General features: G+C 43.3%; 1 protein-coding gene and 1 pseudogene across 2 annotated transcripts in view; one reads left to right on the top strand and one right to left on the bottom strand.

Moving 5' to 3' along the window:
* The first annotated feature begins 3,439 nt into the window (after positions 1-3,439).
* Positions 3,440-7,411, top strand: LOC118936717 (plasma protease C1 inhibitor-like; annotated as a pseudogene).
* A 3,168-nt stretch (positions 7,412-10,579) lies between these two features.
* The window catches only part of LOC110533157 (double C2-like domain-containing protein beta), a 53,060-nt gene continuing 47,196 nt past the window's right edge, over positions 10,580-16,443 (bottom strand). For both annotated transcript variants that reach the window (XM_036933461.2, XM_090187227.1), the window contains one exon: positions 10,580-15,378. In XM_036933461.2, coding sequence (XP_036789356.1) covers positions 15,239-15,378 — 140 coding nt within the window. In that variant the 3' untranslated portion in view covers positions 10,580-15,238. The remainder of the gene's footprint in view (positions 15,379-16,443) is intronic.

Here is a 16,443-nt window from a genome sequence, read left to right as displayed (position 1 = left end):
TGGAGAATATCGCCGCCCCAAGGCAGAGCTGGAGGCAGCGAAAGCCGAGAGGCGGTGGCATGAGGAGGCAGCACGGCAGCGCGGTTGGAAGCCCGAGAGACAGCCCCAAAAATGTATTGGGGGAGGCACACGGGGAGTGTGGCTAAGTCAGGTAGGAGACCTGAGCCAACACCCCATGCTTACCGTGGATAGAGAGGGACCGGGCAGGCACCGTGTTATGCCGTGAGAAGCACGGTGTCCCCGGTGCGCGTGCATAGCCCGGTGGGTACATTGCAGCGCCTCGTATCGGCCGGGCTAGAGTGGGCATTGTTGTTTTTTTGTTCAGTGTTCAGTTTTCATTAAATAAGATGAACACGTATCACATTGGTCCTCACCTTCTTCCACCGACGACGGCCGTTACATATTTGGTAGCATTGCCTTTACATTGTTTAACTTGGGTCAAATGTTTCAGGGAGCCTTCCACAAGCCTCCCACAATAATTGGGTGAATGTTGGCCCATTCCTCCTGACAGAGCTGGTTTAACCTCTTAGAGCTCTAGGGGCGCTATTTCATTTTTGGATAAAAAACGTTCCCGTTTTAAGCGCGATATTTTGTCACGAAAAGATGCTCGACTATGCATATTCTTGACAGTTTTGGAAAGAAAACACTCTGAAGTTTCAGAATCTGCAAAGATTTTGTCTGTAAGTGCCCCAGAACTCATTCTACAGGCGAAACCAAGATGATGCATCACCCAGGAATTAGCAGAATTTCTGAAGCTCTGTTTTCCATTCTCTCCTTATATGGCTGTGATTGCGCAAGGAATGAGCCTACACTTTCTGTCGTTCGCCCAAGGTCTTAGCAGCATTGTGACGTATTTGTAGGCATATCATTGGAAGATTGGCCATAAGAGACTACATTTTCCAGAGGTCCGCCCGGTGTCCTTTGTCTAAATTTGTGCGTAATCTTCAGGTGCGGTCATTTTCTCCTGGGATTCAGGAGAGAAAGCATGTGTCCAAGAACGATGTATCAATGAAGAGATATGTGAAAAACACCTTGAGGATTGATTCTAAACAACGTTTGCCATGTTTTCAGTCGATATTATGGAGTTAATTTGGAAAAAAGTTTGCGTTTTGAGGACTGAATTTATGGATTTTTTTTGGTAGCCAAATGTGATGTATAAAACGGAGCTATTTCTAATACACAAGGAATCTTTTTGGAAAAACTGAGCATCTGCTATCTAACTGAGAGTATCCTCATTGAAAACATCAGAAGTTCTTCAAAGGTAAATGATTTTATTTGAAGGCTTTTATGTTTTTGTTAATGTTGCGTGCTGGATGCTAATGCTAATGCTAACGCTAAATGCTAACGCGAAATGCTAACTCTAGCTAGCTACTTTTACACAAATGATTGTTTTCCTATGGTTGAGAAGCATATTTTGAAAATCTGAGATGACAGTGTTGTTTACAAAAGGCTAAGCTTGAGAGATGGCATATTTATTTCATTTCATTTGCGATTTTCATAAATAGTTAACGTTGTGTTATGCTAATGAGCTTGCTGATAGATTTACACAATCCTGGATACAGGGGTTTTTTCATAGCTAAACGTGACGCAGAAAACGGAGCGATTTGTCCTAAACAAATAATCTTTCAGGAAAAACTGAACATTTGCTATCTGAGAGTCTCCTCATTGAAAACATCTGAAGTTCTTCAAAGGTAAATGATTTTTTTGAATGCTTTTCTGTTTTTTTGTGTAAATGTTGCCAGCTGAATGCTAATGCTAAATGCTACGTTAGCCATCAATACTGTTACACAAATGCTTGTTTTGCAATGGTTGAGAAGCATATTTTGAAAATCTGAGATGACAGTGTTGTTAACAAAAGGCTAAGCTTGAGAGCTAGCATATTTATTTCATTTCATTTGCGATTTTCATGAATAGTTAACGTTGCGTTATGGTAATGAGCTTGAGTCTGTATTCACGAACCCGGATCCGGGATGGGGAGATCAGAAAGGTTAACTGAGTCAGGTTTGTAGGCCTCCTTGCTCGCACACGCTTTGTCAGTTCTGCTCACACATTTTCTAAAGGATTGAGGTCAGGGTTTTGTGATGGCCACTCTAATACCTTGACTTTGTTGTTCTTAAGCCATTTTGCCACAACTTTGGAAGTATGCTTGGGGTCATTGTCCATTTGGAAGACCCATTTGCGACCAAGCATTAATTTCCTGACTGATGTCTTGAGATGTTGCTTCAATATATCCATGTAATTTTCCTCTCTTATAATGCCATCTATTTTGTGGAGTGCACCAGTCCCTCCTGCAGCAAAGCACCCCCAAAACATGATGCTGCCACCCCCGTTCTTCACGGTTGGGATGGTGTTCGTCGGCTGGCAAGCCTCCCCCTTTTTCCTCCAAACATAATGATGGTCATTATGGCCAAACAGTTCCACTTTTGTTTCATCAGACCAGAGTACATTTCTCCAAAAAGGACGATATTTGTCCCAATGTGCAGTTGCAAACCGTAGTCTGTCATTTTTATGGCGGTTTTGGAGCAGTGGATTCTTCCTTGCTGAGCGGCCTTTCAGATTATGTCGACATAGGACTCGTTTACTGTGGATATAGATACTTTTGTACCTGTATCCTCCAGAATCTTCACAAGGTCCTTTGCTGTTCTGGGATTGATTTGCACTTTTCTCACCAAAGTACGTTCATCTCTAGGACACAGAACACGTCTCCTTCCTGAGCGGTATGACGGCTGTGTGGTCCCATGGTGTTGTACTTGCATACTATTGTTTGTACTGATGAACGTGGTACCTTCAGGCGTTTGGAAATTGCTCCCAAGGATGAACCAGACTAGTCGAGGTCTACAATTGTTTTGTTGTTGCTGATTTCTTTTGATTTTCCCATGATGTCAAGCAAAGAGGAACTGAGTTTGAAGGTAGGCCTTGAAATACATCCACAGCTACACCTCCAATTGACTCAAATTATGTAAATTTCCTATCAGAAGCTTCTAAAGCCATGACATAATTTTCTGGAATTTTCCAAGCTGTTTAAAGGCACAGTCAACTTAGTGTATGTAAACCTCTGACCCACTGGAATTGTGATGCAGTGAATTGTAAGTGAAATAATCTGTCTGTGAACAATTGTTGGAAAAATTAATTGTGTCATGCACAAAGTACATGTCGTAACCGACTTGCCAAAACTCTAGTTTGTTAACAAAAAATTTGTGGAGTGGTTGAAAAATGAGTTTTAACGACTCCAGTCTAAGTGTATGTAAACTTCCGACTTCAACTGTATATACACACACATGTTTGCTATATTGGTGTAGATAACAAATGTAACATCAATTGGTTCCGAATAGCCATAATGCCCAAATGTTAGACTCTCACCTGCAATGCTCAAGACACTGTTACGCTCTTGATTTGTTGAAATTATCATAGTAGTTCTCTATTCCTTTTAGCCGTGCCCTCCATTCTTCCTTACTCCTGCGTTGGGTTCATGACCCCCTGGGAATCATGTCAAGACGAGACCAGCAGGTCGTGGGAGGCCATGCTAAAAGAATCCCTCAATGAGTTCTCCATGAACCTTTATGCCTACCTCAGCCAATCACAGCCCATGAAAAACATGCTCTTCTCTCCAATCAGTATCAGCGGGGTGTTAACCCACCTGTTACTAGGTAAGAGAGGGTGAGGTTTCTTTAAAAGGGAACTTGGGGAGGGGTTGTCCAAGTGCACTCATACTCTAGATCTCTCTCTTTTTTAAATATTTTAAATAAAGCAACATTCTTGATATTAACTCTTACTGTGTTCATTCTTGTGACTCCCCATCCCGGGTCCGGGAGCGTAATCATCGCCTGACACTAATTAGCATAACGCAACGGACATAAATCTTCCTAGAAAATCTTCCTATTCATGAAAATCACAAGTGAAATATATTGGAACACAGCTTAGCCTTTTGTTAATCACCCTGTCATCTCAGATTTTTAAAATATGCTTTACAGCCAAAGCTAGACAAGCATTTGTGTAAGTTTATCATAAACTAGCATAGCATTATGCCTTGCTAGCAGCAGGCAACCTTGTCACGAAAATCAGAAAAGCAATCAAATTAAATTGTTTACCTTTGATGAATTTCGGATGTATTCAGTCACGAGACTCCCAGGTAGATGGCCAAAGTACATTTTTCCCAAAATATTATTTTTGTAGGTGAAATAGCTCCGTTTGTTCTTCACGCCCGGAAATTGCAGTCACGAAAACAGCAAAAAATATTCCAAATTAGCTCCATAATATCGACAAACATGGCAAACGTTGTTTATAATCAATACTCAAGGTGTTTTTCTAATAACTATTCGATAATATATCCGTCGGGACAATTAGTTTTTCAGTAGGACCGATCAGAGTAATGGCTACCTCTGTATTTTACGCGAGAGTCACCCTGGGAGCCATCATGTTACCACTTACGCAATGTAGCCGCCTACGGCTATTCTTCAACTTAAATGCGTAAAACTACGTCACAATGCTGTAGACACCTTGGGGAATACGTAGAAAGCGTAAGCTGGTTGATAGGGCATTCACAGCTCAATAGGGACTCAATGGAACGCAGCGCTTTCAAAATATGGGGCACTTCCGGATTGGATTTTTCTCAGGCCTTCGCCTGCAACATTAGTTCTGTTATACTCACAGACAATATCTTTACAGTTTTGGAAACGTTAGTGTTTTCTATCCAAAGCTGTCAATTATATGCATATTCTAGCATCTTGTCCTGACAAAATATCCCGTTTAAAACGGGAACGTTTTTTTTCCAAAAATGAAAATACTGCCCCTAGAGTCGCAACAGGTTTTAATGATTGACACATGGGGAGCTAGTATAATACATACTCTCTTTCTCTCTCTCTCTCTTTCTCTCTCTCTCTCTCTATGTGCTTGTGGCAAGACAAGGAGAGACATGGAGACAGCTCTCTGTCTCTCTCACGACTTCTTCTGCGTTCATTCCGAGATGAAGAAACTGAAGCTGAAACTTCATCAGGACACACTGAAGATGGCCTCTCAGATCTATTACAACCCCAGTACTACCAGAGCACAATTAGTACTCATGATAATTATCATTTATTCTCCAGCTATAATTTCGAATTCTCGTCGTATATTGTAAATTTAATCATGAGTCGCAGACACCCATTAACTCACTGTCTGTTTGTTCATCTCTCTGACATTCCCTCTCTCTCCCACCTCAGACAAGAAGTTGAGTGAGTCCAATCCATGCAATTCTATGATGCAGATCCAGTCAAATTGACCAATAGTAGTGAGGTAAACGTGGAAATGATCAACAGTTGGGTGGCGAAGCAGACAAATAATAAAATAAAAGAGCTGGTCGACTCTGTTCCTGCCCACACCGAACTGATACTCCTAATGCTGTGTATTTCAATGGTCAGTATTGTGTGTGTGTGTGGTGTGTGTGTGTGTGTGTGTGTGTGTGTGCTCAAAGTAAGCTCTTGGTAAGCACCGATGCTCTATCTATCTGATAGGATGAAGTCTATTTTAGTGGATATGGAGGTGGTGGATTAACTTCTTGGCGCACCCATCCCGTTAGCAGGATCATTTTTGTCAACATCCGTTGAATTGCAGAGCGCCAAATTCAATACAAATTACTAAAATATTTAATTTTCATGAAATCACAAGTGCAATATAGAAAAACACAGCTTAGCTTGTTGTTAATCCACCTGGCGTGTCAGATTTCAAAAACGCTTTACAGCGAAAGCAAACCAAGTGTTGACGAAGGACATCTCTCTCAGCAGACAAAACATTACAAACAGCTAGCAGCAAAGTAGTTTGGTCACGAAAGTCAGAAAAGCAATAAAATGAATCGCTTACCTTTGATGATCTTCAGATGTTTGCACTCACGAGACTCCCAGTTACACAATAAATGTTCCTATTGTTCGATAAAGATTATTTTTATATCCAAAAACCTCCATTTGGTTTGCGCTTTTTCAGTGATCCACAGGCTCGAGCGATAACGACGGGGCAGACAAATTCCAAAAAGTATCCTTAAAATTTGTAGAAACATGTCAAACGTTTTTTATAATCAATCCTCATGTTATTTTTAAAATAAATAATCGATAATATTTCAACCAGACCGTAGCTTTTTCAATAGGAGAGAGAGAGAAAATGTCTGCTCCAAGCTGTTGGCGCATGCAAAACTCTAGGGACACCCAGCCATCCACTGACGCGATGTGATCATTCTCGCTCATTTTTCAGAATAAAAGGCTGAAACTATGTCTAAAGACTGTTCAAACCATGTAGAAGCCACAGAGAAAGGAATCTGGTTGATATCCCTTTAAATGGAGGGAAGGCATGCAATGGATCAGGGAGGTTTCAAAATAAGAGGCACTTCCTAGTTGGATTTAACTCAGGTTTTCGCCTGCAATATCAGTTCTGTTATACTCACAGACAATATTTTGACAGTTTAGGAAACTTTGCAGTGTTTTCTATTCTAATCTGGCAATTATATGCATATTCTAGCTTCTGGGCCTGAGAGATAGGCAGTTTCATTTGGGTACGTTTTTCATTCAAACATCAAAATACTACCCCCTACACCCTACACTGTTAAAAACATATCTGTTTGAGGTCAATGGAAGATGAAATTTGATGCAAAATCCAAGAAGTCTCCATTTGTGAAACTGAATGGTGATACTGTGAATGTGCCTGTCCTCTACAGTGCCAAATACAAATTGGCTATGCAATACGTCCCAGCACTGATGGCACAGGTAACCATTTTGATTACACACACCCACACCTACATGCATAGATACACTATAGGCAGTCACACACACAATCTACATAACGTTCTGACCTTGTTGTCACCCATAGGTGGCGATGTTCCCTCTCTCTGGTGAAAGTAGCCTGTTCATTCTGCTCCCGCCCACTGCCAAGCTCTCTGACCTGCAATTGGTGGAGGGGAAGATGGCGGACAAGGCAGTGAGCCAGATGGTGGAGCAGATGAATCAGGTGTCTCCCCAGGCCACCGAGGTCACTTTGCCCAATCATTTAATCCAGTCATTTATATAACTCTGGCTTTTCTTGATTTGCCTCTCCCACTTCTCTCCCTCCCTTTCTTCGATCTCCCTCTATCCTTCCCTTTTCCCTTCTGGCCCTCTTCACTCTCCTTCTCCATGTACCCCTCCTCTTAATCCCCCACCTCTTTCTTCCCTTAGGTTTGTCAGAGCTGTTTGACAGCACCAACCTGTGTGGCCTCTACCCCGACAACGAGTTGCTCCTGACGGACGCCCGCCACCGGGCCTTCCTCTCCCTGACGGATCAAGGTGTGGAGGCTGGTGGGGCCACTTCCCTCTCTTTCTCTTCCTTCCCAGCCCCCAGGCCCTTCCTGATGATACTGTGGAGCGACCAGGCCAAGTCCCCACTGTTTGTGGGCCGAGTGACCGAGCCGTGAGAGGAGGAGGAAGAGAGAGGGAGTGAGAGTAGTATGCATATAGAAAAAGCCATGTTTGCAAAGGAAAGGACATTTTCAATAATATTAAAATCAAATCTGTCACATACACATGGTTAGCAGATGTTAATGCGAGTGTAGAGAAATGCTTGTGCTTCTAGTTCCGACCATGCAGTAAAATCTAACAAGTAATCTAACAATTTCACAACAACTACCTTATACACACAAGTGTAAAGGAATAGATAATTATATGTACATAAAAATACATGGATGAGCGATGGCCGAACGGCATAGGCAAGATGCAGTAGATGGTATAGAGTACAGTATATACATATGAGATGAGTAATGTAGGGTATGTAAACATTATATAAAGTGGCATTGTTTAAAGTGGCTAGTGATACATTTATTACATCCAATTTTTCAATATTAAAGTGGCTAGAGATTTGAGTCTAGTTGTTGGCAGCAGCCACTCAATGTTAGTGATGGCTGTTTAACAGTCTGATGGCCTTGAGATAGAAGCTGTTTTTCAGTCTCTCGGTCCCTGCTTTGATGCACCTGTACTGACCTCGCCTTCTGGATAATTGCGGGGTGAACAGGCAGTGGCTCGGGTGGTTGTTGTCCTTGAGGATCTTTTTGGCCTTCCTGTGACATCGGGTGGTGTAGGTGTCATGGAGGGCAGGTAGTTTGCCCCCGTTGACGCGTTGTGCAGACCTCACTACCCTCTGGAGATCCTTACGGTTGTGGGCGGAGCAGTTGCCGTACCAGGCGGTGATACAGCCCGACAGGATGCTCTTGATTGTGCATCTGTAAAAGTTTGAGTGTTTTTGATGACAAGCCAAATTTCTTCAGCCTCCTGAGGTTGAAGAGGTGCTGTTGCGCCGCCTTCACCAAGCTGTCTTTGTGGGTGGACCATTTCAGTTTGTCCGTGATGTGTGTGCCGAGGATCTTAACACTTTCCACCTTCTCCACTACTGTCCCCGTCGATGTGGATAGGGGGCTGCTCCCTCTGCTGTTTCCTGAAGTCCACGATCATCTCCTTTGTTTTGTTGACGTTGAGTGTGAGGTTATTTTTTTGACACCACACTCCGAGGGCCCTCACCTCCTCCCCGTAGGCCGTCTCGCCGTTGTTGGTAATCAAGCCTACCACTGTAGTGTTGTCTGCAAACTTAATGATTGAGTTGGAGGCGTGCATGGCCATGCAGTCATGGGTGAACAGGGAGTACAGGCGAGGGCTGAGAACGCACCCTTGTGGGTCCCTAGTGTTGAGTATCAGCAGGGTGGAGATGTTGTTTCCTACCCTCACCACCTGGGGGCGGCCTGTCAGGAAGTCCAGGACCCAGTTGCAAAGGGAGGGGTTCAGACCCAGGGTCTCGAGCTTAATGACGAGTTTGGAGGGTACTATGGTGTTAAATCCTGAACTGTAGTCGGTGAACAGCATTCTTACATAGGTATTCCTCTTGTCCAGATGGGTTAAGGCAGTGTGCAATGTGGTTGCGATTGTGTCGTCTGTGGACCTATTGGGGTGGTAAGCAAATTGGAGTCGGTCTAGGGTGACATGTAGGGTGGAGGTGATATGATCCTTGACTAGTCTCTCAAAGCACTTCATGATGATGGAGGTGAGTGCTACGGGGCGATAGTCATTTAGCTCAGTTACCTTAGCTTTCTTGGGGACAGGAAAAATGGTGGCCCTCTAGAAGCATGTGGGAACAGCAGACTGGAATAAGGATTGATTGAAATTGTCCGTAAACACACCCACCAGCTGGTATGCACATGCTCTGAGGACGGGGCTAGGGATGTCGTCTGGGCCGGCAGCCTTGCGAGGGTTAACACGTTTAAATGTTTTACTCACGTTGGCTGCGGTGAAGGAGAGCCCGCAGGTTTTGGTAGCGGGCTGTGTCAGTGGCACTGTATTGTCCTCAAAGCGAGCAAAAAAGTTGTTTAGTTTGTCTGGGAGCAAGACATCGTGGTCCATGACGGGGCTGGTTTTCTTTGTGTAGTCCGTGATTGACTGTAGACCCTGACCTATACCTCTCGTGTCTGAGCTGTTGAATTGCGACTCTACTTTGTCTCTATAATGACGCTTAGCTTGTTTGATTGCCTTGCGCTACACTGTTTGTCTTCGGTCGTGTTTCCGATCTCCTTGCCCTGATTAAAAGCAGTGGTTCGCACTTTCAGTTTTGCGCGAATGCTGCCATCAATCAACTGTTTCTGGTTGGGGAAGATTTTGATAGTCGCTGTGGGTACAACATCACCGATGCACTTGCTAATAAACACGCTCACCGAATCAGCGTATTCATCAATGTTGCTGTCCGACGCTATGTGGAACATATTCCAGTGTACAAGATCGAAGCAATCTTGAAGCGTGGAATCGGATTGGTCGGACCAGCGTTGAACAGACCTGAGCACGGGCGGTTCCTGTTTAAGTGTCTGTCTATAGGCTGGGAGCAACAAAATGGAGTCGTGGTCAGATTTTCCGAAAGGAGGGCGGGGGAGGGCGTTATATGCATCGCTGAAGTTAGAATAACTATGATCCAGGGTTTTGTCAGCCTGGGTCGCACATTTGATATGCTGATAAAATTTAGGGAGCCTTGTTTTCAGATTAGCCTTGTTAAAATCCCCAGCTACAATAAATGCAGCCTCAGGATATGTGGTTTCCAGTTTACATAGAGTCCAATGAAGCTCTTTCAGGGCCGTCGATGTGTCTGCTTGGGGGGATATACACGACTGTGATTATAATCGAAGAGAATTCTATTGGTAGGTAATGCAGTCGGCATTTGATTGTAAGGAATTCTAGGTCAGGAGAACAAAAGGACTTGAGTTCCTGTATGTTGTTATGATCACACCAAGTCTTGTTAATCATAAGGCATACAGTATGACTTAATTGAGAGATTGTGCTTTTTGACGATACTGTACAGTTAATCATCAGTACGTTTCATCATATAATGGAAATCGATACGGACTCATTATAATGACATGTTCATTGTAACTTCGTAGAATGACAATCAAACAAAATTAAACAAAATGCGTGCCAGGGCTCGCTGTAGGTTGTCACAAAATGCATGACTTATCAAAGAATAAAAGGTAACATCTCTCCACGTGGTATGGAAATCTTTTTTGGACAAATGTGCCATTTAAATCACTCTTCTGTCCAACAACATACATACACAGTAAGCCACTCAAATGGGTTCAGTTTATTTTGAGAAGTAGTTCCACAAAGTCACCACAGAATGGCAATCACACCGTATGTTCCACATAGAGATTGACAGTACAGGATGTCAGTGAGTACACAGGGATGCTGTAACAATAGTCCTTCCCCTCCACCCTGTCTCCACATTCCATTAATGTCATTAAAGGAAGACAATGTCAATATCTATGACAATAAAGGTTTTAAAGCAACGGCAGAACTGAGAAAAGCATAAAATTGAGCAAGTTACCCTGAATAATCCCTTATTTTTTTCTTACAAACAGTAAATTACAAACCAACGAGTACACAGCAGCGATGATAGCTGTAACAGATTTGATTGATGATACCATGTCAATGATATCAACCAGAAAGAAATTGGCATTGATCAATGTTAGTTACAATGTTAGTTACATATGCATATATATGACAATCGTTACACATGCATTTCTTTATTAAAATGTTAAGATGCATACGTTTTTTTTTTGTTGTCACATGATGAACAAAGTCAAGTTCGCTAGACCGACAACATATCAAAATAAAAGGCAGAGATAGAGAGAATCTGAGTGAAAATAAACCACCAGATCACCTGAACAAGAGAAGAAACATCTCCCGTTGTTACATCAGAACTTCAAGCCTGGCTTCCCATGATGAGGAATATCCCAGAGAGGGAAGTACATACATACTAAGTAACTTGTGGAATAGACACCGGCTGGAATGCGGTTTAACCAATCATCTTTCAGGAGTAGACCCACCCGTTGTATACATATGCAGTATTACATACATAAAAAACCTTGAATGCATCTTTGACAACATATCACATAGTGACATCGGAGATGTTTATCATTTGATTATTCATTTCACTGTTGTTGCTGTGCGTGGAGAGGCTTCCTGTGTCGTCATTGGTGTGCATAGAGAAGAACAGATTCCGCCCTCTCCACTCCACCGCCATCTTTGTCGAGGTCAATCAATGTACGATCTTGGTGACCGTGAAAGACTTAGACGAGCTCAACTTCTCACTCATCGTTTCAGAGTTCAGTCCCTAGCTTTGACGATCCATGATCCATGTCACAGTCCCTCTATATTTGACCCCTAGCCATGCTGAATCATCGTTGTTTTTTTGTTATCCATGGTGACGCCTTCATTCAAACCTTTGTCCAAGTACAGAATAACGAACACAGAGATCCCAGACAACGGTTAGAAAGTAAGAAAAAGTCCAGGAGACTGTTGACTGACTGAGATGTCTAATTCACACTACTGGGCCAACCCAAACCATACTGTGCTGGCCAGGATATTTTATTTTCACATTGTCCTTTTTTCATTCCAGCAAATACAGTAGATGAGTAACCAGGCCAGTGTGACACAGCTTGGCTTGACTTGGCTGTGTTTGTCTCAGTAGTGTGAAAAGGGTAATAGTGTGCTTTAGTGGGCCAACGTTGGAACTATAAGGTGTCCAAACTGTAGCCAGGGGCCACAGGGTTGGGCCTCTGTCCTTAATGTGGTTAACCCCTCGAGGTCTGTCTCTGGTAAAGGAATCCATGGTGAGAAGTCACTGTCTACTTTATGCCAGTGTTTTTTGTTGTTGCGAGGGATGGTGGGGGAGTGAGGTGTCCATGAGTGTGTTTAGATTCAATGCATGAACACACACACACACAGAAATGTACACAATGCACACACGCTTGCAAGCATGCACACACACACACGTCTTGTCAGTATCCTTTGATCCTGCATGCAGAACAGTCCATGATTGTCCACACAGTCCAGTGGTAGAGCTTCAGGGAGGGATTGTTGCCATGCTGAGTATAATTCATCACAGCCAATCTCTCTTTCCTCCAGGGAAATCTCTGCTGTCCATCCCTGCAAGTCTGGCATCTCATGGTAGTCTTTTAAGCTCTATGGGCAGTTCTCTGTCATGAAAACAGCCTGGGTAGTCTCTCTCTCAAAGTTCCCTAAACAGACCCTAACTCCTAGACCTAAACACTGCTTCATATGCTCGACTTAGACATGAATAGATGAGTAAATTGATAAAATCTCAGTTTTTTTCCATATTTCTCACACTAATAGTTTTTTTCATCTCCATGATGGAACATTTGAATGTTATGAAATGAAATGAAATTGAAAAAATTCTGCCATTTATAAATAAAATCTTAGTGTAAGGGCACCCCGAAAAGAAGGAGGAAACTCTACGTCCTCGAGAGCTACTGGGATGTGAATGCCTTTGTTCCAGCACGAACACGCCCGATGACACTTATTGTCGTCCAGACTGCATTAGGCTGGAGCTGGAGCAAAAGCCTGCACAACCAGTAGTTGGTATTTGATAACCCCTGATAACCCCTCTTTAGAGTAGGGGCTATAGTTTGTTTGAGACTGTGCCGCGGAAATCTCTCTGTGTAGCTTTCAAGTCACTCAAAGTCAAAGGTCAAAGGGCACAGAGCAGGGTTTAGAAAATAATCCAGACGGATGGTTATCTTGTGTGACTGTCACCAAGGAAAAGTGACTCACTGGACTGCCAGCCATACTGTTGCACATGTGACAGGACATCAGTTTGCTAGACCAGGGAGACATCCAGGGAACATAGGAGTGAGTGTCGTACTGTAGGAGTGAGTCTTGTCTCTTTTTTTCAGTCTTTCTTCACAGCTCCATGCTTTGGGGTTCATGGATGGAGACATTTGGAGGCACGCTTACAGACAAACACACAAAAACACACGTGCACACACATATTTGTATGCAAAATGTATGCACACACAAACACTCGCTCACACACAAAGACACATACACACAGGAGGATAAGGGGAGATACAGACACCCACTGTCATCACCTACAGACATCGGACAAGTACACAGAGACAGACCGTCAGATGGATCCTTTTGTGCTTTAACGTCATGGTGTGCCAGTTTGCATCAGAGCGACATCCACCATAATAAAAATCTATAGCAGGTGACTTACCCAACTTGTCCTCATCATTTGGGTACTTAGTATAGTAAATCAGGGATGCAGAGGAGGGTAAACACATGCTAACGCTGTTAACGCACTTTGGTGAATACTGTTTTCACACCTATTACGCTAAATTAGCGCTGTTAGCACTATTAGGGCTGTTAGTACTGTTAGTGCTGTTGGTACTGGTACCATTGTTAGTACTGTTAGCACTATTCGGGCTGTTAGTACTGTTAGCGCTGTTGGTACTGGTACCATTGTTAGTACTGTTAGCACTATTAGGGCTGTTAGTACTGTTAGCGCTGTTGGGCGTGGTACCATTGTTAGTACTGTTAGCACTGGTACCATTGTTAGTACTGTTAGCATTATTAGCAAAGTTTGTTTTGTTAGCTTAGTTAATGTTCGAACTGAGTCGTGGGTAACTGCATATGTGGAGTGTGTCTGAAAGTGGACGTGGCGAAAGAAGTGGGTTGATCAACACAAGTGGGTATATGGAAAGCGAATCATTAAATTGGGCAGATTTGTTGGTGCTAAAGACCGTTTTGCGTGGCTGACTGGGCTGCACGAGGAGTGTATAAGCCAGTGCAAATGACTAATGTGCCGTTGTCGTTGTATCAAAGTGTCTGCCAACCTGAGGTGCTTCCCACTGGGCAGCCGTGTTGCTAGCAGTAGCTAAAGTGGCAATTTTTTGCCCTCCCATTATTTTATTTCAAGTGGGATAGCAACCTACACAATAAATAACTAATATTGATAACTATCTAGATGTCACCTTGATACAACCTACTCAATAGGGACGGCATGAACGGCAACAACACCGGGTCTGTCGCTTCCGCTTGCTAAGCACTTTTGTCCCGCAACGGCGTGGGAAGTAGCTACCTAGTGTAGCCAGGGTGACAGTCACATCATTAGTACTTTTAATAAAAAATTCAAAGTTGTCAGTTTTATTCACTGAAAATATACAATTATTTGTAGCAGTGAAATACAATTTGCGCTCATCTTCTGGCTTCAAAACTGAAGTCCAAACACTAGCGGTATGGTAGTTGCATGGTAAGAAACTAAAAACAACACCGCTCAGTCAAAACCGTCTAACCAATAAGAGAGAGCTGATGTTACACCCATCGCTGTTGATCCACCCACTTTATTCGCCGCAGCCACTTTCAGAGACACACCAAGTATGCAGTTTCCCATACTTCCTAGAACTGTTATAGCAGTTAGCATTAGCGTTGCTAGACGCCAGTCATCTCAACCGGACGCACCTTTTCAACTGCATCCGAGTAGAATCGACCTGGTGACTACAACGTTCGTAACAAGACCTTGTTTGGCAAAGGGCCCAAAGGTGCTTACAGACTGTTCCAGTATTGTAGTTACAGTGCAGGTAAGAGATTCTACACTATTAATGTGTACATCTGAATGACTGAAATGCAAGTGACTTCACAATATTGAGGGCTAAGGTCAAATTTGTTCGCACCTTCACATTAAACATTTCAACGAGGGACATTTTCACAAATGTACTTACTTAGAAAAAAGCTACATTGGGATAATTACCTACTATTGTGATTTTGTATTATAATTAATATTATTATTATATCATCATTATCCGTGTCATTATTGCATGTTTTATCACTTATTACTTTATTACATTATTATTGATTTATTTCTTCACCATTCATTGATTATCATTTAATAATTGCGATAAAGTGTGTGTGTATTTCAGTCACTGTGGGGGGGCCTCCGGAGGGGCTCCTTGCTGCGTGAGGGTGTGCCAGTACTCAACTTTCTTGCCGATGTGTTTGAGACACTCAAACCAATGTTTCAGCCTCACTCCCTTGGCATTTATGCCCAGTTCAACTCCGCCTGTGAGAGAGGGAGGGAGAAGGTGGAAGGGAGAGAGAGACAGACAGAGAGAGAGAGATACAAAAAAAAAGAGAAACAAAGGGAGAGGAAGAAGGAGAGAAGAGAAAGGAAATCTTTAACCTTAAGTCAGGTAGGTGAGTCATCAAGAAAAACATATATTTTACATGAACAACCTAGCGACAGACAGACATTCAGACAGACAGACATTCAGACAGACAGACATTCAGACAGACCCAAAGAGAATCACACAGAGAGACACGGGAGACACACAGAGAGAGAGAACAGCAAGAGAAAGGAGAGAGAGAAAGACAACCATCACTGGGGGGGGGGGGGGGGGGGGGGGGGTCATCAGACAGGTTTTCCTGGCTGTGATTGCATAGTTGATGGAGCGTGAATTTTATAACACAGTATTTAACAGACGCCGGCTTTCACAACGACTCAAACACGCTGAATAGCTCATGTGTGGCCCCACTAAGCCTTGGTATTAAACTCAGATACAGTGAGAGGTATGGGGCAGGTTAATACTGTTCTCTTACATAACTCACACTCCCTCGGAACCAGACATACACACATCAACACACAGTCCTCACAAGTACAGTACACACAAACACACACAGATCCCACTGGGCACAGACGTTAATTCAACATCTATTCCACGTTGGTTCAACGTAATTTCATTGAAATAATGTGAAAACGACGTTGATTCAACCAGCGTGTGCCCAGCAGGATGTGTGTAATTGTATGTGCGCAAACACACCTCGCGCCCAAGTTTCAGAGAGCAAGTGTGTTTGGATAGTCGTCTCACGTACCTTCCTAATGACCCCTTCTCATTCTTGCCACCAACGAACACAGACACACACACACAGTGGTACACACACCTGACCTGTTTGCCCAGTTTGTCTAGGTCCCCATAATGACCTTCTATACCATACTTCATGAGCCCGGAGGGGTGTGGGTAACAAATGGCGGGCGATTGTGTGACCCAGCGTGATGGATGAGGGAGGACCTGTAGGGGGCCGTTCCACTCCCTTTCTCTTTTCCTCCTCTTCTCCTCCTTCCTCCACA

This window comes from Oncorhynchus mykiss, chromosome 10 (assembly GCF_057628025.1).
Source record: "Oncorhynchus mykiss isolate SJ-2025 chromosome 10, ASM5762802v1, whole genome shotgun sequence".
Lineage (NCBI taxonomy): Eukaryota > Metazoa > Chordata > Actinopteri > Salmoniformes > Salmonidae > Oncorhynchus > Oncorhynchus mykiss.
This window is presented reverse-complemented; position numbering and strand designations above follow the sequence as displayed.